We start from the raw sequence: 24,625 nt of genomic DNA, 5'->3' as shown, positions 1-24,625 counted from the left end.
GCCTCTCTTGCTTTAAACAGCTTTTTCTGAGTGGTAAGTCTCAGCTCTTCTTGGCAAATGTGCTAAGAACCAACAAGAAAATGCCTAACACTTCATGCAAAGATTTGAAGGGAAGCTCTCTTGTAGCCTCCTACCTCTTGAGCTAGAAAATACTGGCATCTCCTTGCAGAATGACTTGAGATATACCTCTTGAAGTCGTTAGATGTTTGGCATACCTCTGATTCAGCGGGAAACCTCCTTTATTAAATCTCCATGAGCACTTTTTAGCTACCTGCAGATAGGGCTACTCCGACACTGGGACAGCCTCTTCAGTTCTAAGGCTTTTCCTCACAGCTATTCTGTAGGTGTGTAATGGGTTCGTATGAGGACTCTGCACCTATCAGTTCTTCATTTCATTAGTCCTTACAATATTTTGGCTTTAACTTCAAGATTTACCTCAAAGTTTTCCTCTGTGTATTGACCTCCTCTGTTCCTCTAATATTATGAGTCCTTCATCTCATTATTCACCTCCTCAGTTGTTCCTACCTTCTAAAATCAACAGCATGATATATTTGAGACTTTTAAGGTTAGGCTGGAAAGCAACAAAACTTCCTCAGATTGAAGAAGTCGGTTATAAACATTATCCATAGCTTGAAACTTGTGGAACAGATTCTTGAGTATCTGTCTTCTGCCTTTGGATTTCCCTATTAAATAGGAAGTTTACTGGGTTATCTTGACAGTGCAAGTATTATGATCTTCACTAAGTGGACCCTAACACAGGGCGTGTCATACAGCTTGATGCACAAGCTGTATTACCTCAATCTTTTAAAAGCATGGATTTTATTTACATCTATATTCTAGCCTGCATGGAGATGTATAAAAATAATTAACAAAGCACCGTAGCTTATGTACACATCCCACTTGATTTCATGTTTGCAAACACAAGAGATAATATTTTGTCTTGAAGGAGAGCCAAATGTTTTATGAAAGGTGGGACTTCACCATAAACAAAGCATTTGGATACAGTGTTCCAGTTCAGTGCCTTATAGAAGATCATCAGAGAGATGAGTCCTAATTTTGTTCATTTTCTGTGCTTACTTCCCCATACAACGCACGTATCTGTAAAGGGTTAGGTCAGGGTCATCACCTGTACCTAGCATAGAGCTGGTACCTGTGCTAAAATGTGCCCTGAGACGTTACTAAAATGGGATAGGAGACAGTTAGTTTAAAAGATGAATCTATTCGAACGGGAAATAAAGAGCCCCTCTTCAGCAACAAAAGTGAACATCCATTACATCAGCCTAGAAACTAGGCACCATCACAAAAAGGCTGAGGTAATCCAGGACAACATCTCTCTTACACAGAAAAGGACTCCAAAAATCAATTAGCAGTTCACTTTTTAATTGAAGGGAGATTTATACAAACAAACATCAGAACACTTTGGGGAAATATAGGCACCAATTGCCATAGAAAGATTTCCTACACCACAGACAAAGGCCATCAATTCTTTACTTTCCCTGTCTGTTTTCTTCTGCAGGGAAAGCAAAGCCCAAAGTCTAATAAACCCAAACATGAATTATCTGAACTCCTTTATTCTTTTCAGACAGGAGGAAATTACTTGCTGCTAAAGATGTACAGACTAGTCATTTTGCAAATGGTGCTATGAAGCTGATCAGAAGGGAATGTGTTGTAGCATAATTGCCCTATTTCAAAGCATTATCCTGTAATAACAGTCTGCAGCATGGCTGTGCTTCATTGAAAGGGAGAGAGTGCTACATCTAGCATGCACCTCAGTGCATGCACATTCCAGAGGGAAGTACCCTCCTTGTCTGCTAATGCTGGAAGGCAGCCCATTAACCAGCTTGAGCCTTTTAGATCCTAATTTCAGGGCAGGGAGATAGCACTTGCTTCATTGGTTGCAGCTATTTGCTATTTCCAATTATGACCCTTGCGATTAAACCAAGCTCTGAGCCCTTAAATCCTTTTCCAAAATACAGACCAATTTTTGTTCAACAACAGTATGAAAACACTTTCTGGCACCAGGCCAAAGGAATGTTTAAGAGTTAGCTTTTCAAAAGCTATCTTATTAACTCAAAAAAGAAATATTCTTAATTTTGTTTGGTTAAACCATAAACTGTGTTATACAAGGCTGCAACTTAGGAAAGCTGTAGGTGTAGAATACTTCCCTTCCTGGTTGCTGGAATTCATGTCCTTGGGTATTCATTTGTTTGCAACAGCGGAAAGTTGGTCCCGGATCCTTCCTAGACCTTCTAACATAGTGTCCAATGTTTCTTTACTCAGTTCCACAGTCAGTGCAGAAACAACAGGACTATTTCCACATAAGGCAGCATCTTCCTGAATCTGAAAACAGGAATGGAGTTGTTAGGTGTATGAAAAATCCACTGATGTCTTCTCCAGCGCCACTAGGAAAGTCGGTGCTTAATGGACAGATTAAGAAAAAACTTGGCATCCAGCTCCATCCTGAAGCCCAGAACCCATTTCCTTGCTGTGTGCCTTTACCAGTGAAGTGCACTCCCTTTAACAGAGTGCCAGTAAGCACAGAGCCGTAAATGTGGGGGAATTCTGAAGAGACTCATGGCAGGAAGCCGCATCCCTATCAGAAGCATCTTAGCAGATACCCCACACAACAAGTAATCACATCCCACACACAGAAATTAGATTGTTCCTCCTCCTCTGAAGCCTACCCACCCCATTTTTACTGGTTTGGGGGAATCAAGAGTTCTGTAGAATATGAGCAGTAAGCTTGGCTATAGTCCCCGAATGACAGATGTGGACAGTGATAGAAATTATTAGTAATCAGAAGACATCTCCCAACTACCGTAGTCAGCTAAACATATTGCTGAGTGACTTAGAACTAGAGGCCAATGGCTTCTCTGTAATTTATCTTTCTTTCCATAGAGAACAATGGTGACTAGGCACAAGTATGCTGCTTTCTCTCATCATCATGCAAAGAAATCTCTCCTTCAGTACAAGAAGATGGCTTTCATCTTAGAGATCACTCCCAGGTTCTGTTGTATGTCAAAATCATCTCTGAGAAAGCCTGTTAATTGCTCAGAGCCTCTCTGCTCCCACCCTTCAGGCAGTAAGCAATCACCAGATGCCTGTCCAAACTATTTGGTGCTGCCACTGGTAAATCAGGTGTTAGACACGGTTATTTTGGTCCTGTACAGGTACTGACATTACCTTTAACTGCAGCAGGCAAGTAGGGACTGCCATTCTGTTGATTGTGTCTGACGATGTCTTGATGTCCACCCTCCAGTCCATGTCAACCAGCCGAGGCAAGGAGACTAAGGCATTAAAAAACAGGGATCAATCAGGCCTGGCAGCACACGGTGACTCCAAAACCCATGACTGTCACCATATACATGCCTCTCCACTAACAGAATCCTGCTGGCCCTGTGAAAAACGTACAGTTTTAGTGCTACTACCTGGCTTCACATTATTTTTATGTTGTAATAAGCCAGTCAATAAGGCCTCCACATGACACTTGAATAACAACCAGGGTTTTCCATCATCAGAAGCAAGGATGCTAAAATGCACGACAAGCACAGCTAAATTCAAAGCAGCTAAGAGAAGGGGAGCAATAAGATATCTTCACCTCATACCCTGCCTGCAAGATTCAGTGTTTAAGCATGAGTTACTCTGGGACCTACTATACTCTGTTCTGTAACTGGCAAGAAAGTACATAGGAATCCTAAAAAAACAAGCAATACAGAACTGGGAAACCAGAATCTTCACACATCCTGCCCACTTGTTAAAAATACTGAAGATGTAATTTCAGTTTTATCCTAGTTAGATCTCGCATAAGAGAAATCATTCAGGAGTCTGATGCAGTATTGACATCCGTAGTTCTGGGGCTGGAAATTCCATCAGCCTTCCAATGGGAAGGAACAGGTCCAACTTGGTTGCCCTGCCAAGAAACTTGTGCAGCTATCCCTTGCTGAGAAGAGATGGGGATAGTCACTTGTGATGGCACGTACTGAATGGAGTACTGCACATTGCACTGTGGACCCTTGTCATTTCCACTTTGGAGCTGTTGCATTTATAAGACACAGAACACCTCTCACATCTTTTTCAACTCAATTTTCTGGTAAAAGCTGAGCTACGCTTCTTGTGTTCAGAAGTGCAGCATCCAATTTCCTGCGAAAACCAGTAAATTCTCACTAGAACAAAGTCTACACTAGGGACATGGGAACGATGACAAACCCTCTCAGTTTGAAAAAGGCATTTGCAGCTAGCAGGCCTAACTACTTTGTCAGAACTATGTCAGAACAAATGAGAACCAGGCACATGAGGAAACATTGTTCCCGTGTAGCTCAAGCTTTTGAAATGAGTCTGAAAGAAAGGTAGGACCAACCCCATGAAAGATCTGTATAGAGATGATAGTTTAAGAATAAACTCAGTTTAAAATCTCAGTTGTGGCGCTTGGTAAGTTTGAGCATCTTTGCAAAGCCTTGGCAAATAACTGCTGGCAATCAGGTTTGATATCTATTTAAGGGTATCAGAGGTGGACGAAGAAGCAAAGACTAAACCTGCATTGAGTGCTGCAGAAAGAACTGTCCCAACAGGCAACTACAGCCTGTCTGGATTCTGCATGCCATAAGGTGCCTAGTTTCCTCCCCAGGGGCTGATCCCATCCGATCACTAGCCTTCCTTCTGATTCCTGGTGCTCAGAGGAATTTCTCTTTATCTGGGGAAAGGTTCTTCCTCCCCTCAGAACTCCAGGGGGCACTGCAGAATTGGCTGCCTTACTCTTGTATTTGGAAGAAATTCCAGTTTACAGTCCATCAGGGCCGGCACTTGGCAGTATTTGCAACAACATAAAATGCATCTGTTTAGTCTTGTATGTTAATTTGCAAAGATTGATTGCTGGCAGCTTGGAGGGACAGGAAACCATCCACATTTTTAGATTAACACAGAAAAACCAGTTGGAATGTCAGTTCTTTAAAACACTGCCTTGGCCCCTGGGTAATATGTGTTGGATATTTCATGAATACAACATTAAAATAATCCATCATTGCTTAAAAAAAAAAAAAAAATCAATCTCATTGCAACAGGGCTAAATATTCATCTAATAAATACAAAAACGTGCATCTCAGAGCAAAGCTCCAAGAGCCATACACCCAGCCTTGCTTCTCCTTTGTGAAGGCCTAGCTAGTGTGTCACCGTCATATCATGCTTGTTCTCATTTCCTCTAAGGCATGATAGTGTTAAGGATACAGGAAAAAGCACTGCGTGTCTTGGTAACGCCAGAACAATGTTTAGACTAAGCAACTGCTGTATTTACTGTATTAGCATTATGCAATAGCTTCCTCCCCCTCCCTATTTTTCTACCATTTATGCTATTAAGATTTTTGAGGGACAGTGGTTTTCCGGGTCTTGCTATACTGTTTACTTCTTGGACATTATCTTCTCTGCAGGCTAAGAGAAAGGCCAAGAGGATCTATGCAGACCTCAGAGTATTCTTATTATGAATCAGCTCTCATTTCTAAGTGCTACAGCTTAAAAGAAAAACTCTTAAGGGAAAAAACAAACCAGTATAGCTGTGTGGAACACTTAACCAGAATGTAACTCACTGGCTGATGCTACTGATAACATTTGCACTGCTTAACTACATCACGCTTCAGAAAGGTGAGGAAAAAGCAAGTTATGAGTACGTGCCACATCTGGAGAGATGTGCGGAAGAGAAAGAATGCACAGAAGTGACTAAATGTGCACAGATAAGGCATTCCCCAATATGTACGTATGCTTTGCAGCTCATAGTTGTTAACTATGGACATCATTTAAAGACCTGAATGGGGAGGTTAGAGTGCTTCATATTCAGAAGTTTGGCAAAGAGTTGCCATGTCCACACTGCATTCTGCAATGTAGCAACAGATTGAGCATTAAATGAAATTGCTTGAGGACTGGAAACAATTTAGCACAGTAGCACAGAACTGAATACAAACTTACTGGCCTCTCCTAAGCTCTATGATGCTCCAAGCATACAGCTTCATCTAAGGCAAACAGCGGTATCTTTTGTGCTACGCTGCACTGAAACATGCTGCGATGCTCTATTCTAAACTCCAAGCTCTCTCAAATGATCTCAGGAGCATTAATTACATCCGGATGTGAGATACTACTTACTCTGACTTGCTTGTGCCTCATTCCTCCAAGCAGAGCTGTGAAAAGAAGAAAAAAAATGGTATCAGCAACACTTTAAAAAAAATAAAAAATAAAGGTAGCAAAAGCATTCAGGGTGGTTTGTCTCTGATAGGAACGCTCCCGTAAGGGCTCCAGCAGTCAGCAGAGCCCCCAGATCTGCAGGGCTGCTCTCCAGCCTCCCGTCCCCAAGCCTGTACACATAGCCAGGGCTGCCCTGTCCCTTTTTGTTAAGACAAATGTCGTTTTACGTTATGTGAATTAGGTCCACACCCATTCCAAAAGCCTTGGGAAAGCCCTCCGTGCACACTGCAGCACTGTTTGCCATTCCATGCAGGTGATGTACTTCGTTCAGCTCAGCTCATCCCGGGCGGTGTGATTAAGCCCGCAGCATACACAAGACTGCCAGAACCAAAACTCTGAATGCTGCCAACTACCCACGTACCAAACCACACAAACACACTTTAACTTTCCAACCGAAAGCAGATGGCAGGTGGGTAACACTCACATATTCTCCAAGATTATCTTAGTTAAAAGGTTTTTCAGGTTTTGGTGAAAGTTTTCTGGAAAGAGAGCGAGGATATCTTCTGCCCTTGTCAAGCCGCGGTACACGACGTGCCTGGTGAGGCTGTGCAAGGCGGACACCAGCTGTAGGAAAGGAAGATGGGAAAAGGACTCCGCAGGGCTGAAAAGCATCGCGTACGGCATGGGACGGGACCCAGTGCCCTGACAAGACACAGCTCCTGCGAGGATACCTGTGCAGCTGGGGCACTGCATGCCCCGACAGAGGGCAGGAACCAGAGCCTTTGCAGGTCGGGAGCCCCACTGCTCTCCCGTCCCACGAGGAGCCCCCTGCCCCTCACGCACGCCCCCTCCGCATCCCTTTACCGCCGGACCCCGGGCGGAGGATCGCCTTCACCCAGCGCCTCTCGCTAGGGGCTCCTACCTGCGCGGCCTCCTCGGGGCCGGCGGCGATGGCGGGGCAGGCGCGCTGCGCCAGCGGGCCGAGGCCGGCGGGCGGGCTGGAGAAGCACTCCTGGCACAGCTGCCGCACGGCCTCCTTCGACGGCGCCTGCCGGGGAGCAAAGCGGGACGCGCTCAGCCGCGGCCCGGCAGGAAGCGGCCCCCGCCGCCGGGCTGGGCGCCGCCTCCCCCGGCAGCGGCAGCGGCAGCGCGGCGGCCCCGCGGCCCGCTCACCTTCAGCAGGCTCTGCAGGGCGGCGAACTCCCCCTCGCGCAGCGCCGCCATCTTGGCGCCCTCGGCGGGGGCGGGCGCCGCGCCTCCCCTCCCGCCCCGCCGCCATCTTGTTGGGGCGGTGCGGGGCGGTGGGGCCGGGCACGCCGGGCGCTGTAGTCCTGCCGCCGGGGCCAGAAACCCGCAGTAACAAGTGCAGGGGCTGTGCTTTTCCTGGGGTTTCTTGCGTGCTTTGACGCACCCAGGCTAAAAGTGAAAGCTGTGAAATATTTAAGCCTCAGCTCCACGTCCGTAAAACAAGCTTCTGCGACAATTATTGGAGCTAAAATGCAGGATAATGTTTTGTACCAAATTATCATGCATCCTGTGTAAAATTTTACAGACGCACGCAACTACAGTGCCCTTTTTGAAATACATGAAGTGATACTTTGTTTCACCATTCAGTGCAATGAAGAGTGAAACCAGACACAGAGCTTAAGCCATGTGTAGCAGCGTAAACTCCCTTACCACAAGGGTAGGGGTGACACCGAGAGGTGCCAGCAAGCTTCACACCCATCTCCTTGGCTGACTGCAGGCCGCTTGCACTCTGAACTCATAGTGTCTGCTCCATGCTGAGAGAGGAAATGACTTGGGACAGCAGTGGGAGGATGGCATTGTGGAGGCCCAGACCTCGCCTGTGGTGTGCTGCCGTGCAGCTCCAAGGAGCAAGAGCTTGCGCTGAGGGGACCGGCCTCCGTTCTTCGAGTGCCTGCAAGCATTTGGCCAAAGTCTGCTCTGGAGCATGTGCAAGGTAGGATGTGTAGCATGTGAATGGTGCATGAGTTGGGCTTGAGATCAGAGCCTCAGGTACCTGACAGTGCAGTCATGACCTGTGTCAACAGTGAGATCGCTGGGGTAAGAGTAAGCCCTAAATATTCTGCTTCTCCCTCTCTGATTTAATCAATTTTTTACTGTCAGTGCAAATCCCTTTGTTGGATGCAGAGTTTAGCAGTAAACACTCTATTTTTAGCCAGTGGGAACTGGAGGCAAAAGATTTATCATGGCATTGCTGCAATGATATGGACCATTACCTTAGTAAACTGTGTACGTTTTACGCTTTGTAAAAGATATTCAAATAAATCCTCTTTCCGAGAGAGAAATTGTCTCTGTTTTGTCTTGTATAATTCACAGCACATCTGGTACCAGGATATCTGTCTAATCTATGGGCTTTCTCATCACCTTTTCTGTCAAAACATCTTCATTTTCGTTTGCATTGTTCTCCTGTAGGCAGAATAATACATGGTAAGAAATGCTAATGGGATGTCATTTGCATTGGGCTCCACAGGTTTGTCAAAGAAAAGGGATTCCTCTCGCAGAGGAACTTATTTTACTTTCTCATGCTGGGAAACCTTCAAGGGCAGAAGAATCTAAAGGGAAAGTATTTTATTTTCTATCATTTTTCATGAGGAACAGGAAATGAGTCTCAGGGGGAACAGTTTTGGGGGTATGAGTTTACCATCTGTAGCCTCTTCAAATTACTTAGTATGATTGACCAGTTCAGAGAGCTGCAATATACTTGTCCTGCTTTCTCTAGCACTGTGTTACCAATAAGTTTAACCCAGTGCAGGCAGTACATTATGGAAGGCTGAAGGTCTGCCATATGGAGTCTTCTTGATGGAGGTGCCTTCCTGGGAGAACCGATGTGCTGCTGAATTTAGGTGGTAGGACTACGTGGGCAGTGAGTCTTGTGGATGCCATTTGCTTATCCAGGTGGTAGAACTATATAGCTCCTTACTCTGATCGGAAAAGGAAAACTAGCTACACAGGATCAGATTACAGGAACTGTGTGACATTGTCTATTCCTTCCCAAGAGGAAGAACCTGAAAGATTTGATGATGGTCCTTCTTCCACTGGTGCCACAGCTATCATTTCCCACCTACACAAATACAGCAGTATCTGCAAGCTATACATTAGAACAGACCAGAAGGTGAAGGGAAGGAGCTCCTAGTTTTTGTTTGCAAAATTTAAGGTTTGCCAAGTAAGCAATCTAAACAATTGCATCGCAAAGGAAAAAAATGTAGCAGTGGTTAGAGGTCAGGATTTAAGAGCCGGGAAACTGGAATCGTGTCTTTCTGATTCTGCTTCAGCTTTCACATGAAGCTAGGTAGCTTCATTTTTGTCACCTGAATGACAGGAAGGTAATGTAACTTCTGTGTCACATAAAGCCCTGCATTAACAAATGTGGGCATTTATTAACATCATAATTTAGAGGTTGTGAAAGCATAAACTGAATGAAAGTGATATAAAAAGAAAGGCAGCACTATGTTACAATCTCTGGGCAAATAAGCCTAAAGGGAAACAGAACTGAATACAGGATATCACTTAATATTGTAATTGTATCAATGATCTCTTAAATTCTTCCTGCTTGTTTTGTTTACAAACCCATAAAACTAGCATTTTCTACAATCAGAGGTAAGCAGAATTTTTCTAACTGTTAAAGCTTCTGAAATGCCATTTCCAGCTGAGGAAGACAGTCACTAAGTTTTGGCAGGGCTCTTCTAAAGCAATCACTTTAAAACACTTACATGAAAGTCAGATTGATTTTACTGCCTAGTTAAAGACTTAATTGTACAGAATAACTTTGTCAGACAAATAGGTGGAGGGCTGCAAAGGGCGGCTGGGGGCGGGGAGCAGAGGGAGTAGATAACTATTATTGCTGTGAAGAAGTATGTGGCAAGGGAGAACATTTACCTGTGAGTCACATATTCAGAACAAAGATATTGCCTGCCAGTGAACACTGCTGGCATCATGTTGGATTTGTTCTCCAGTCCACCTCCTATTGTTGTCATTTCCTCGCTGTGGGAACCTTCTAATTATGAGGAAATAATGACAGGTTTGATTTAATATCAAAATCAAAGTGCTCCTTGTGTAGCACATAGGTGGTCAGAAGCCAACAGAAGTGCTTAGTAAACATGCTTTATCTGAGGATGAGTAAATTTTTGTTTCGGTTTGGTTTGGTTTTGTCACCGTTTTTCCTTCCTTTGCTACTGTCTGTAGCTGTCCGCAAGGACCAAACCTCCAAAGTCAGATTTCCTGAAGCAGTAGAGGGTGAAGGGTGAGGTTGCATCATGTAAGAAAAGCTGGTCCTGTGATCAGTGTGCTTATCACGAAGTTTTTGAGAAACACCAGCTCAGTTATCTGCTCTGCCAGAGGCAATTCTCTCTGAGTTTGAAAAAAACATCAGTTAAAGCAATGAGGCAGATTGGATGACCTTCCTAGATCTTCTCACAGCCCTTTTTTTCCATGATTTCATGTCTGCATCACCCAGTGGGACCCAGCTGAGAGCTCTGAGGCTGCCGGTGCTGTAGCACAGCACTCTGTGCAGGAATTGGCTTGGATCTCAGGCTGCTGTTTGTCCAGTCACTGAGTCTGAAAACTAAGCTCTGCTTCTGTGTAGGGCAAATTCACTTGTGCCTAGGCCTGGGTGATACAGCTGTAGTGCTGACTGATTTGGAACTCTCTTGGTTGAGCCAGCCAGTGTACCTACAAATTGTCCTCCTTCAAATAGTGCAGATATATCCATATAAAAAATTATGCAGGCAACAACAGTTCAGGGGACTGGATAATCAAGCAGCTTGTGAGCCTCGTAGACACTGGTGATAACTTTCCGAATTCAACATCTCCCAAATGTGGGGATGTGGGTGTATGGGTATACATACTTGTTACTTGCTGCTAGTGTAACCTCTATTCCCAGACATGTTAAAAAGAAAAAGGAAAAAAAAAAAGCAACAACAAACGAAAACATTTCAGAACTGGTAATTCATATGGGGAGAGAGGATTGGTGACCTTTTTGGCTGGGAATGACTTGAATGAGAAGGGAGGTGAGGTGGGAAAGGATGAATTTGGAAGGGTAGGTGGGAGGTTTCTGGTGGGAATTGGAGACCTCCTGGGGCTTGGAGTAGGAGAATAGTTATTCATTTGCCTTTTCACTTAAAATAGCAAATTATCTTTGTTTTCTGTATCTACTGCTACCTGGCTAGCAGGCTTCATGGACATGAGAGTCTTTGAGTCCTCAAAAATTCGTGTGGTTGTAAGAGCAACATGGGTAATTACATGGGGCAAGAAACAGCCACGGGGAATTGCCTTGTTATCAGAAGCATATGCAGCTCTCTCCACTGGTCTCTGAGGTATTTAAATATCTCTGAGGTAATTAAATATTCCTACCTGGAAAATACTGGGAGGGAAGTTGCCTGTCTGCCCTTTGCCCTTTGCCTTTTTTTTTTTTTTTTATGGAGAGAAACTGCTGACCTGTTTTTTTCAGAAAGAGAGAGAAAGGAGGGGGAACTAACGGGAAGAACTGGGTATATCTCACATATGAAGCACTGCAAGAACTATGTGTATTTCACATCCAAAGTATTTCTCTTCTACAGAAGTCAACTATGGTGACAGAATAAATTCCATGAAACCGCAAGACAAAATCAAGAGATGGAAAACTGAATGGAAGAATTTCAGTAAGTCAGTGTAAAACATGCTTTGTATTTTTAGACATAGCTATATAACTCCAATGACAGATAAACATTTTGCAAAAATGTCATCTTTGTTATAGTCCATCAACTAGAGCAAGCACCCAAAATAAATGTATCTGAGAGGGAATGTGTTGGGAGGAAAAAGTCAGTCTTGCTGTTCCTAACAAGGTAAAAAATAGACATAATAAAGCAAGCAAATAACTTGACAAAACCCATTTCTGCCAGCTTTTTTTTCTTCTCTTTCTTTTCTTTTCTTTTTTTTTCTTTCCCTTAAGATGTAAAAAAGGAAAGGAATAAATTTAGCTTCCTTACAATTTTTGGTTGTAGAACTTTAACCTTTTACACTCCAGGAAAAGATGCTGACAGTTCTAGCTCACTTTGGCTGTTCAAGGCTCCCTCAGAGAGAAATCCTTGGGATAATAAGGTTCTGATGGGAAGAACCGTTAGGCTTTTCCCTGCAGTTGTAGCCTATATTCACTGGAGCATCTGCTGCAGAACAATGGTTTCTTCTTTGTGGGCTTTCTGCTGCAAGGCAGGGCTGTGCTGTGTAACCGCACCCTGCTGGGTGTGTGCAATTTCTCTGCTGCAGGGAAAAGTGAAGCTGTTCTCCTGCCTTGCCTAAGAAGAGCTCCATAGTAGGTGATTCTGGATTACAGAGCAAGTGAGATAAAGTGTGAGAGACATCTTTTCCTTAGTTACTTCTGCATTATTTGTGTTTTTAACAGTGTTTCTTTAGCAACAAATGAGCAAATAATAGGAAAGAAATTTTCACAGAGCATGCATGCATACTTGGGCTTACTAGTACTAGCTGCCTGCTTGTCATCATATTCTCCAAACAGGACTTTCCTGAAATGTCTCCAACTTTCTAAAGTTCCATTTATACCATCTTATATTTTGATGGACATGTTAGCCTTTCCATTGCAGGGCTATGACAGAAGTTTCTTTTACAGTTGTTGTTACTGGGAATCATGCTTAGATGTTTTACTGGTAGGGCAAATTTCCCCCTAGATGTCTGGCTACATCTATACTAGTAAACTAAACAGTGACAAAGAACATTCCTGAGGCCATTACTGTTAAATTTCTCGTGCTGTTCTTGGCATTGTTTCCCCTCATACTGACTGTCACTCTCCCAAGCAGCTCCAGGGTATGGGTCAGGAGTTAGCACGGACTAGGAAGTAACCCCAGTGAGCAGTATGCATATGGCGACCCAGCCAAAGAGGCTGAGAGCCACACTGATGAAAACTGTCCCATGTCAGTTGGTCTCTGCAACAGAAACCACTCCAGAGCATGTTTAATTTACTAGCAGTAGGATTAATTTACTAGCACAAATCGAACTTTCACATACTTATCTTCACTTCTTTTGCTCCAGTTGCAATGAGCTTTCCAGAAGACTTGGTCTCTGTTTAGTCCACCTAACCCACTACATGAATATCAGTCAACAGAAGCTACAACAGTCCTCCTAAGCTCTTGTGCCTAAGGGCAGAGAGAGACTGCAACACATAAGCAGGCACGAAAGGTTAAAATCCAGGACTTTAATCCTCAGATTATGAAACCCATGTTATTTTAGGCATGTTGGCAGAGCCCTGTAGGGAAGCCCAACAGTGCAGTGTGAGGCATTTTTTCTACCCATGGGTTATCAGCCTGCAGGCTGACTACATGGATTAAAAATAAAATAAAATAAAATAAAATAAAATAAAATAAAATAAAATAAAATAAAATAAAATAAAATAAAATAAAATAAAGTAAAATAAAAATGGTCTTGTATCAAAAAAAAAGGAAAAAGAAAAAGAGAAAAAGAAAAAGGGAGCTTTGCTTGTACCTTTTTCTTTTACTTACATTCATGTCACAAGCTTAGAAGCTGGTACAACATCAGCAGCATCCTAATAGCCATAAGAAAAATCATATTCTTAGTAATAAAATTGCTTATCCTTTTCTAAATTGGAAGAGAGAGGTCTTAGCTTTTAAATTAATGCAGCAGAGGCATGGCATCATGTATATGTCAGTTGAACTGGAGGTAGACTACATGGTGACCAAGAGAAAATCTCTGTTCCCCAGCCGGATGGCAAATGAGTCCTGCAGAATTTCAAGGCACAGGATTTTAGGATGGCCACCTATCTGCCTGTCAGCAGTTACCAGCTCACAGAAGAGTCATCAGGAGAAATGCCTGTTTGTGCGGCATCCACTGCAGTGTAGGCTGACACAGCTTCAGGACACCTTTATCACCAGCAAAAGGACTTGAGGGAATGGCCTGGAACTGTGACAGCCTACAGAGGGTCGGGGTGGGTGTTAGGAAAAAGTTCTTCACCGAAAGGGTGGTCAGGCACTGGGACAGGCTCCCCAAGAAAGCTGTAACAGCACCAAGCCTGCTGGAGTTCAAGAAGCATTTGGACAATGCTCTCAGACACATGGTCTGATTTTTGGGTGGTCCTGTGTAAAGCAAGGAGTTGGACTCAGTGATTCTTGTGTGTCCCTTCCAACTTGGGATGTTCTGTGATTCTGAAGCTGGACAGGAGATATTGCATGGGGGTATCTGAGCATCAGGCATACCTTCCCTGCTGGCAATGCTTCTGCAGTAATAGCTGTTTCCTATAGAGGGTGAGAGGTATGGAGTTATAATTTCTCAGGACACTACAGCAAGATTTGTTACAGCTTGCTTGCCAAAGCCCTTAGATTTCTCCTAGGTAAATGACACTCAAAACTAATTGTATCTACTTCTGTGAAAAATTTTGAGATTTAAAGATAGAAAACAACAGGCAAGTACTAAGTATGGCTGTCTTTTTGAAACAAAGCAGTTAAAAATATTGAAAAGTTATGCAAATAAGGCTACTCGACAGCAATCTTTGAATGTACATTGATTTAAAAACCTTTGCAGGCACAAAACCAAGGATCTTGTATTTAGCATTTTGACACATATTTCTTCAATTCAGAGACATTGATTGGTCTGCATGATTCAGGAAAAAATCTGTATTGATCACTGCACCTGACAGATAACCCTTGCCTTAAGGACTTGTCTATGTTAGACTCTTTTACTCTTGAAATTTCCACTATTTATTTCTGTTGGTGAATCCAGATTTTGTGAGCGTAAGAGTAGGGTAGAACCATTGGAGGCACATAGTTGGCATCAGCAGTGTTGGCCTGACTCTGCATGGCTTTGTGCCCTGTGCATTGTCAGAGTCTGCCATTTGTTCCAGTGGCTAAAAGCGGTCCAAGTAGTGTAGAACCAAGATCTTTCCTGGTCACGCTGATGTGGCATTTGGCTCCAGCTCTGCACACTAGATAGCTGTCATCCTGGCAGATTTTGAATGTTCTTATGAATTTTTTAGGGATGGACTAAAACCACATGGTTATTACTCAGGTTTGGACTCCTCAGAGTCAGTTCTCAATCATCTTTTTCAGATGACAGTATTCCTTCTTCCCTGGCCTCTCTGCTGAAGCAGCTAGTGCCTTCCCAGTTTCAGTTGCTGATACTTGAGACTCTTCAGATGGGACTGCTAATTAGAGGATGAGACCACTGCTGACAGATGTGATCTGTAAAGCTCTGTGCTAACAGATACTCTCCATGTGCTGTGTAAGTGTGTGGACACTTGTCTGTATTAAAACTGGAAACTGAGCAGCTTAACACTGTTGTGAAGAAGCCACTGCACGTTAGTCGTTCATCTAAGGTATTTTCTCCCCCCTGCTGCAATACAGTCCCTATGAAATTTGACAGACAGGTCAGACTGTGTCAGTTCTTGAGATCTATGAATGTGTTCAAACAGCAAAGTATCATAAGAGCTAAAGGAAGCTGAACATTTTGCAGCAGAAAGCATTTGGCCAACCATAATACCAAGCCTTTACAACTTTCTTTATCCAAGATCTCCTCCAGACTTAACAACTATCCATTAATGCTCACAAAACTCCTGGGAGAAAATTTCATGCAACATATGTTACAGCAGTGGAGCTTATTTTGCTTTTTTAAAGCTAATTAAAGCATTCTTTGAAACATTTTCCCCGAGGTGTTTGCAACCCCGACAGTGTAGCAGAGTCAGAACTGGCAAGACAGAAGGAGCAAACCACCAGGGACAAAAGTGAGACATTTAATCTCTCTTGTAAAAACAAAGAAGCAAACAAACCACAGAGCTGGCAAAGGATAAATACAAAGTTTAAAATTCATGGAAGGGGACATTTCTCTCCTTTTAAATGTATTAGCCTGTTGATGTCGCTCAGCGTGACTTGGCCATGCTGAGGTTGGGCGGTGAAGCAAAAGCCAACACCAGTATGGGCTCCCAGCCTCCCCCTTTAATGTGGCCACTGCCCCACCCTGCCAGTCCCAGTATGGAGGAGAAGGCAGAAAGGGAAAGGCTCAAACCTGTCAAAGTTCATTGGTTAGCTGCAGCTGCCAGCAGCTGCCAGAAAGGGCTCCTTCAAGGCTGATATGTAAAACAGCAAAACTCAAACGTGCTTTTCAGTTGCATGGTTTCTTTCTTCCAACAGAGGCACTTACCTTCAGCAGGCAAGTGGTTAGTAGGTCCTATCACTGGAAAACATTGCTAGCAGGAGAGTAGTTTCCGTGTAGACAGTCCCAGCCACTCTGGGGACCTCTAGCCAGTTTAGGCTTCAAAACTGAGTGAAACATCAAGGACTGACTCTGAGAATGCAGCGATGCCAGTATCAACAAACAGACTGTAGAAATATTTCATCAGTTTAAAATTCTGTATTCATTACAAAGTCTTGCTACAGCACAGCCCTTTGGAGTCAGCTGCAGGCACAAACCAAGGTTATGGTAATACAACCTGTAATCTCTGCTTAACCATTTTTATTCTGCTCAAGTTTCTTGCTTTCCTCCCACTTTTCCAGTCTAAACCCCACTTGATCACTGTCTTCTGCATTGCCTGCCTTAACCACTGGATGCCAGGGGGCCTCCCAGCAGGGAGCCTCTCATGCACCGACTCATCCTCCTGTGATGGGAATGCTGCCTGCAGGTAAGCAAAGGCTTGTGAATACACCAGTGCAGTTTTCTTCAAAGCAAGATGTAGGGCGTAGAGAGCACAGAACTACTCGTTTTTGTAACGTGAATCGCTTGTAAATTTGCAGGGCACTGTACAAAATGCTCCAAGGAAGAGACCAGTGTTCAACCACTTCATCTAGATGTGGTTGTGCTCAGCTTGTGCTTGTGATAAACGCAGGCTGTTAGGTGCACTATGGGCAGTGGCAGAGAGAGCTGGCCTCACACACTTATAAGCTTCAAGAAATTGGCTGGTCTTGTGGCTTAGACTGCCTGCAGGGCTGTGAGGTAATGACAGCTGTAAAGTTGTGATCTTGGCTGCAACAAGAACCCCATCAGCTCATTTTGTATCAGAACAGGTGACAGAAGAGTCACCATTACTTTAAATTGCATCTTGGTAAGGAAAAGGATTCATATCCCGTTATTAAGGAGTCAATCAGGCCCCTTTGGTTGCAATTCCTGCCTTTTATTGATTTCAAATTGCAATTACAGAGGGCTTATTTTTGTCTAATGAGTTGGAATTGTCTTTTTGTTCTGTGTTAATATACCAACTAGTTCAAAGAAGTCCAAGTTTAAGCAATAAGAAATAATAATCAAGAAACACATAAAACCTCAATTTATTTCAATAATACCTTCATCACACATATGAAACAACAGCAACAAAAAAGAAAACAATCAAAAAGAAGTTTCTTTCTCTAATTGTTTTGGGTGGCTTAAAACCCAGACAAGATGAGGTACACCCCATACTCTCAGAAAAATCTCTGTAGAAATGCCTCAAAACAGAAAAGAAGTAAATACTAAGAAACCAGAATATAAATGATATCCTTCTTTCTTCTGCTCTACCTCATCACAACCACATTCTTAAACTGCCAAGGCGTCATAAGGGTAAATGTCAAGATAAATGCTGTAAAAATGTCCTTCCCTCTGTTATTAACATCACCATGGACTATTAAAATTAAAGGGCACTTGAAAACATAATTGATTTTTCATTATTTATCTGCTATTGCTTAGGTGTGGGTAGTGAATCCCCAGAGGGGGTGTTTCATATATACTAGATATATCAGATATTTCACCTCTGGCCTTTTAGAAATAGCACAAATGTAGTTGTGTTTGTGCACCTACAATTTCAGGACATGAGCCAGCCTCTAGCAGATGAGACTACAAAAAGAAGCTTCCTGTAAGCAGTCTATTTGTTATTGTCTTCTGCCAATTTTTATATATTTTTCTAAAATATCTATTAGTGACCATGGTGTCACTAGCGCTGTGATGAATGCTGTGGATTACTGTCCACTCTGTCATGGAAACTCCTAGCTCAAGTTATCCTGGGGCAAGAGCTGACCTTGAGCTTCTTGAACCTGCCATGGCTGGCCAGTTGTGTCTACAGCCTTTGGGTTTATGCCTGTTTGCACACATACGCTGGGAATAAGGGCTGAATAAGGACCGTGGCAGTATGAAACAGAATGGTTTTAGTGTAGTCAAAAGAAGAAATAATTCCATTTCCTTACTTGGTACGTACCATAAATTAGGAGCACATTGTTTGCTGTGATAGCTCTATAATTTTGTGCTTATATTTCTGTTCACCTCAGAACAGCAGAAATTATCTGATTACTTTAAGACTTCAGATTATGTTAATGCGAAACATTATGCCACAAACAAATTGAATTCACCTAGCTCTCTGCTGGCCTCTTACCAATAGGATAAGAAATATGAAATAGTACAAAATAATTATCTTTCTTTTAAGGAAAGCTCTTCGAGTGGGTCATGTGAGGTACATAGAAAGAGTCTTCACCCCCAGCCCACAACATGTACTACACAGTAAATGAAGCATGTTTAACAGAAATTAGTGCCAACTTTCACCAGAAGAAATACCTGTTACCATTGTGTATGCATTTGTTGTACCTCACAGTCCTCATTGCCAAAAATGTGGTTTGGATGGAAACATAATGAGCTACATTTGAAAGCACGGGAGCCCTGAAACTTGCATTTCTTTTGCCAGCATTATGCCTGCATTGGGACTGTTTTAGTCGAAAACAGGCTGGGGTTTTTGGCGAGCGTTCTGCAACAGGAAACACCAAGCAGAACAGCCAACAGACAGCTAAAATACCAGCACAAGTGCCCCCAGGGCCAGCAGGGCGTGAGCTCTGCCCTGGAGAGCACAGTGTGGTGGAGGAGAGCTTCTGTGTGTGAACTGCCCTTGGCAATGCAACACAGGGCTGCTGTACCACAGCTTGGGTAGCTGAGGCAGAAATAACCCTGTTGACTTTTCCTGGGTCATGGAGAAACCTGGTAGCAGACAGAAGAATAATATTTGATTTTTTTTTTCCTGGCCCCACGGGGGCTACACTTTTACTAAGCAAACACAAAGCTAGATTTGCCCCAAATGTAAAGTATTTCATTTCACTTCAGTCTCTGACAGCTTTTGATGTCCATTTTGCTATTCCTCTGCAGGAACCACTACAAGTTCTCTCCTGCTTAAGAAAAGGAGCAGACTGGGAACAACCAGGTAGACTAAGATACACCTAAGTGTATTTTCTGAACTGGAGGACGCTGGCTCTACAATGGCTACAGGCACTGAGTAATGAGAATGATTAGTGCTGTTGGAGCTGAAAACAGATAAAACTGTTTCCCACATGTTCTTTCATGATGCTTCAGGCAGCGCTGTCCCGGGTTGCACAGCAGGGCCAGGGCCGTGCCCAGCAGCTCTGCCTCTCCAAGGACGGAAGGATGTGCCAGGTGGGTGCCAGCTCCCCAGGGGGATGCAGGATGGCAGCTGTGGCACTGCAAGGGTGTGAGGTGCCAACCAAGGCATGGGGTGGCAGGAGGGGGCCATCGGTGGTGTCACTTTCCCACTCTGTGTGAGGTTGAGCAGGGCTGCTTTGTCGGAGGGCAGGGCTGCAGCAAAGCAGGTGCCCGGGCCGAGGGGCATGCCACCGTGCTGGCCAAGGGGGAGAGAGCAAGCTGGTGGAGATGGCAGCTGTCATTGATGGCTTATTTTTTGAAAGCATAAATTTTTTGCTTTGTTTACTAAGTCCCCATTGGTTCTCATTGATTTAATGTTATGTAATTGTTTATTTATTTATTTTTATTCAGAATGTGTTATGGATATGGCTATTTGTGGTGTTTTCCTCTCAGTATAAGGACCATGCAGAATGGAGCTTGCAAAAAAACCCATTCTGTTAGGGCATGCTATCTGTAGTCCTGACACCTCAGATAGGTAGTTTGATGTGGTAGCCTGGATCTTTTGCCATGCCAAGCAGAGCACCTAAGTATTAGTGTGCTTGTTGTTTTGTTTCCTGTGAAATGGTACATCCGGCAAACAATCTGACTTCATTCCTCTTCCCCACAATGACAGCATTGTGCACTTGAATGAAGCCACAAGTCAGCGTCAACAATGGGATTCATGCCTCGTGGTACCAGAGATTGCATTGAAGGGGTACTGATGAGTGTCACAGCCTTAAGAATGGTGCAGCTGAACCTAGAATTTTGTTGTTGCTGTTACTGTTTTTTGTTAATCCTTTTTTTTTTTTTAATGCCTGTTGTTTAAACCAAACTCCCCAATATTTCTCTGTAAAAACCATCTGCTTCTTACAAGGTTATAAAATTACCTTAGTTGAAGGGTAAACCCAGTGCCTGTGAGTCTAACATCATCTCTCGGAAGTCATTCCTTGGCTTATAGCTACTGGTGTTGCCCTGTCACCAGGTACTTGGTTGCTTTTACCAAGGCCGTGTATCCTCACTGTGAAAGATTATTGGCAGAGCACCCACTGCCTGGGAGCAGGAGTTCAGAGAAGACAGCTGCAGACACGGCTTCATTGGTAGAGTGTTTCTCTGGTTTTGTGTCAGCTCAGGAAGAGGATTTATTCATGCAACAGAAAGGCTGGACATTGGTAGCTGACATTTATAGTTTCAGTGTGTCTGTTTAGAAACCTGTGATTACACCAGGCAATATAAATATAGCAGAGCAAACCAGGTCTTAACGGACTCTCCAGGTTTGCCTGTAACTCTTCACGCCAGTGCTACATGGGAGCACTACTGCCTGAATCCTCATGTTGTCACGATACTTTGCCAATATAGAGTGATGTAATGTTATGCAACTTCATTATACAGTAGCACAAATACCATGGAGCTGTAGCAATGCTTCCAAGAAAAATTCCTTCCACCAGGAAACATAACGCTTAAATCAACACAAGCCCAGGTTTTTGGTATTAAGTCAACTTAGTGACACCAGCTATTCTGAATCAGCGTGTCTGGAAGTGATGCAGGGTGAATTCTCATATCCTCAGATACAAACCATTACAGTTTAGACAAGTACAATTACTTAGTCCTTCAGGAGATGCGCCCAGAGGCAGGAGCTTATAACCAATCTGAAAACAGCAGAACTAAGTATGTCAGTCATTTATGCCTTTTCTCTACATTGTGGTTGTAATCTATAGAGAATTAGGGTAAATGTGGGACAGAATATCAGAAATCCCGTTGCAGCAGTCCTGCCAGAACTACTTATGATTTGTCCTCATTAGTGTGAGAGATCTCATGTCTCCTGGTCATCTCCATTTCCTGTTTTTTTGTTTTGCTTCTCGGGCTGATTTTGGAGTGCATGGAACAGATTATGTTGCAGCGAAACTAAACTGGAAAGTGTTCTCAAGAAGTGCACTTAATGTACTCTGACCTCAATAGGTACTCAGCCCAGGAGACCCAGATGAAGATGGTTTGAATTAAAGAAACCTTCAATAAGTATAGTGTGGATGTCAGATCCTCAGCATCAACTCTAGCTCCGCAGATTCTTGGTCTACTGAACTTTACAATGCAGATGTAACCTCATCTGATTTTCAACAGGAGGTGTGAGAGCCTGCAGCTGGCCTCTGAAAATCGGGCTTCTAATTTTTGTTCGTCCTGCCCATATATGAAATGGACTGAGTGAAATTTTTGTTCCTCCATTTAGTCATCAATGAGGTAGTGTGTACACTGCAAATGCGATGTCATTGCTGTAAATGTAGAGGACGTTGATTCTGATAACAGTGAGGAAAAGGTGTCATAATAACACTTTTTATTTTATAGCCCCAGAAATATTTTGCAACATATATAACTGGTAAACACTTGCAGTTGTTGCAGCCACTTCTGGAGTGGAACATGTCAGGTGATTTATAGCACACAAAATTACGCTATACTTGTAGGAAGAGAGAGGAAAAAAAGCAATTGCATAAGAAATCCTACCTCCTAGGTAAAATCATTATATTGCAATCCAAATTGGATTTAGTCTAGCATTGGCCTCTGCTTTTATAGTAAGGGCCAGTGTGAATTTTTGAGTACTCAGGATCCTCCCTGCTATGTTTAATTGGGAAATATAGTGTGGAAATTAGCTAACTCAGTAAACTGAAGCAGGGGGCAGAACTAGAAAAAATTGTGCAGTAAGCAAAAATCCTTGGTATTTTTCCTGTCTGCCTTTCTAAAAACAAAGAAATAATCATTTGAGATACTAGTTAATGTATGGACTTACATTAATAGGTAAATATTAAACAGCATGTGAAGAAAGTGGGATGTTAATTAGTTATTAAATATATTATTAAATATGCTGCATTTCAGCAGTTCATTTTTTTTTGTTGTTTTTTTTTTCTTATTAAGCAGAAGGAAACAGGAAGCATAACTCTTTTGGTATCACCGCTGTTTTGAGTTTGATTCAACTAGGAAAGAAAAGCCTGGAGTAAAAAAAAATAATAAAAAAAAATAAAAAGAAAAGCCCTCTTTCCTTCCTGGAACAGGAAATATAAAAATAGAAATAGTCTACTTCCAAATCCTACGAAAAGAGGTGAAAATATCTCTTTTTTTGCCAAAAGGATTCTACCTTAGTTCTGACAAGGCAAGTATAGTGACCTAATCAGTTTCAGCTATAAATAATGCTTATTTGCTTTTTTTTTTTTTTTTTAAAGTGACATAGCAAACACTAAAGCACACAGAGATCCTAACTATCTTGATTTTCAAAATTGCTGGCACATGCTCTAAAACAGTGTCTATCAGTCTGTGAACGCTGGACCACCATCCCTCCGTAAGATATTTGAGTACAGTCAGTGGAATGCTTGCTGACTTCCACCTACTGAAAGCCAGTTTGCATTATCAGTACTCCAGTTAAAGCATCTACAACTACAACATGTAAATTTTTTTTCTAAAATAATAGCATTTTATTAAATAGATGTCAAACACATTATTTATTAATCTCCTGATTGCTAAATACCAGCAGCATAGAAAATGTTACAGAGATTTCCTGTCCCCCCCCTTGTTATATTTTTCCAGAAAATTAGTTGGGCTGTTAATTACAAAAGGTTGAGAACTGCTTTTCTTATGGTCCAGGCTTGGGCTCCGGTATTGATTCTGAGTTAGAAACTTCCTGTCCCAACTCTCTCTGTTCTCGTGGCCAGCTTACATAAAGCCATAGTTTGAAAAATGGATGCCTTAGATTTTCAGATGTCCAAGAGAAGCTTCATTTTCAGAACCAGACAGATTTCTAATCCAAATAGGTATGCCTCAAATACTGTGCAGTTCAAAACCCAAGCATCTTGGGCCTCAAATTCTAAAATTCTTCTTCCCTTGGAGTCATGAGATTCCCCATGTTTGTAAAACCATTCCTATTTCTCAAGATAAAGGAGCAGGAGAGGATTTTTGAATTTTTTAGGTCTGGTACATGTCTTGACTAAAGAAGCAGTCAGGTTTATGGGGGCTTGAGGAAAAGATGAACCTCTCCCAAATGCTAAGGCCAACTCTCCTCTCAACTAGTGCAGGAACATTTCTTCCAGAATACTTTCTTGGTTGCATTCAGCAGCATGCATTCATCTCTTGCAAATACAATCTACATGATTAGCTGGAACTGAGTCACCCCCAGACTAGGGCACAGGATACAGGAGGATTTTATTACAAGTTAGGTTTCCTGGAGGGAAGTCCAGTTAAAGAGGAGGCTCACATTCTCCCCAGTCTATTGTTCAGTCAGACTCGGACCCTGGCCTTTTCTGTTTATTTATCCAAACAGCCCACCGCCTTGCATGGCGTTCTGTATGTGTACAGTAAACACTGGAAGCTCACTGTAGTGGTAATAACATGTTGCAACTATAAGCATCCACATCTTCCTAGGGTCAGCTGCTAATCTGGGCTCCTTCTGCCCTCTCTTCCCTGTTGCCAGGCTCACGCAAGAAGGTACGTGCATACAGCCTGTATCCTGTGCGCACAGGCTTTCTTTCCCCTGAGCACTGCTGCCTACTGGAACTTTCATCAGATGAAAAAAATACCTTTCTGTCAGCAAAATGTCTCTTACAGCAGTAAGGGAGGTGACAGAAGAATTCATTGCTCAAGCTTCTGTATTTATTGCAGAATTTTTGGGGTTAATTTTATGATTTGTATGTATAAAGAAGGGGACAATATGGAATTGGATTATGGTCAGTTAGAATCAGCTTCACCGTCTTTGCAGTTCAGGCTGTGACTACATATTTGGCGACAACATTTCTTATCTCATCTTAACCCAGTTATTTCCTTTTGCCTCCTCCCAGAATCAGGTGCCATCATTGTGCCATGGAATTTTCCTCAGCAAGACATCTGCCCTTCACAGACTTGGACAATACAGACGTGGAAATAAATTCAAATATGTCTGCAATGGTAAAGAAGGAGTGAATGAAGAGCAAAGAACATCCCTTGCTAGCTTTAATTTGGCTAACACAGGTAAAAATAGTGATGGAGATCCTTTCTGGTCATTAATATGCTACATTGCCAAGTAACTAAACACAAGGTACCTGGGGTCCCGGATAGCCTGCCTGAGCTGAGA

At 42.9% G+C, this 24,625-nt stretch overlaps 2 protein-coding genes across 3 annotated transcripts in view; one reads left to right on the top strand and one right to left on the bottom strand.

Annotated features, from left to right (window-relative positions):
• Positions 1–1,359: 1,359 nt before the first annotated feature.
• Positions 1,360–7,493, bottom strand: COMMD9 (COMM domain containing 9). Its single transcript, XM_080594066.1, has 6 exons — positions 7,339–7,493; positions 7,088–7,213; positions 6,650–6,789; positions 6,127–6,161; positions 3,184–3,287; positions 1,360–2,340 (listed from the first exon to the last, which is right to left on the bottom strand). The coding sequence occupies exons 1-6, from the start codon at positions 7,387–7,389 to the stop codon at positions 2,200–2,202; spliced, it is 597 nt and encodes a 198-aa protein (XP_080450192.1). The 5' UTR covers positions 7,390–7,493; the 3' UTR covers positions 1,360–2,199.
• Positions 7,494–13,548: 6,055 nt separating this feature from the next.
• Positions 13,549–24,625, top strand: part of LOC308195880 (V(D)J recombination-activating protein 1) — a 107,118-nt gene continuing 96,041 nt past the window's right edge. Inside the window, exons 1-4 of one of the 2 annotated variants that reach the window (XM_080594054.1) lie at positions 13,549–15,408; positions 16,677–16,801; positions 19,273–22,678; positions 24,354–24,522. The gene's annotated coding sequence lies outside the window, so the exon portion shown is untranslated. The remainder of the gene's footprint in view (positions 15,409–16,676; positions 16,802–19,272; positions 22,679–24,353; positions 24,523–24,625) is intronic. The other variant, XM_080594053.1, reaches the window with a different exon arrangement.

Source organism: Anser brachyrhynchus (assembly GCF_964034855.1).
Source record: "Anser brachyrhynchus genome assembly, chromosome: 5".
In the NCBI taxonomy this organism is placed as follows: domain Eukaryota; kingdom Metazoa; phylum Chordata; class Aves; order Anseriformes; family Anatidae; genus Anser; species Anser brachyrhynchus.
The sequence above is the reverse complement of the archived record's forward strand: the minus strand, read 5'-3'. Positions and strand labels throughout refer to the sequence as shown.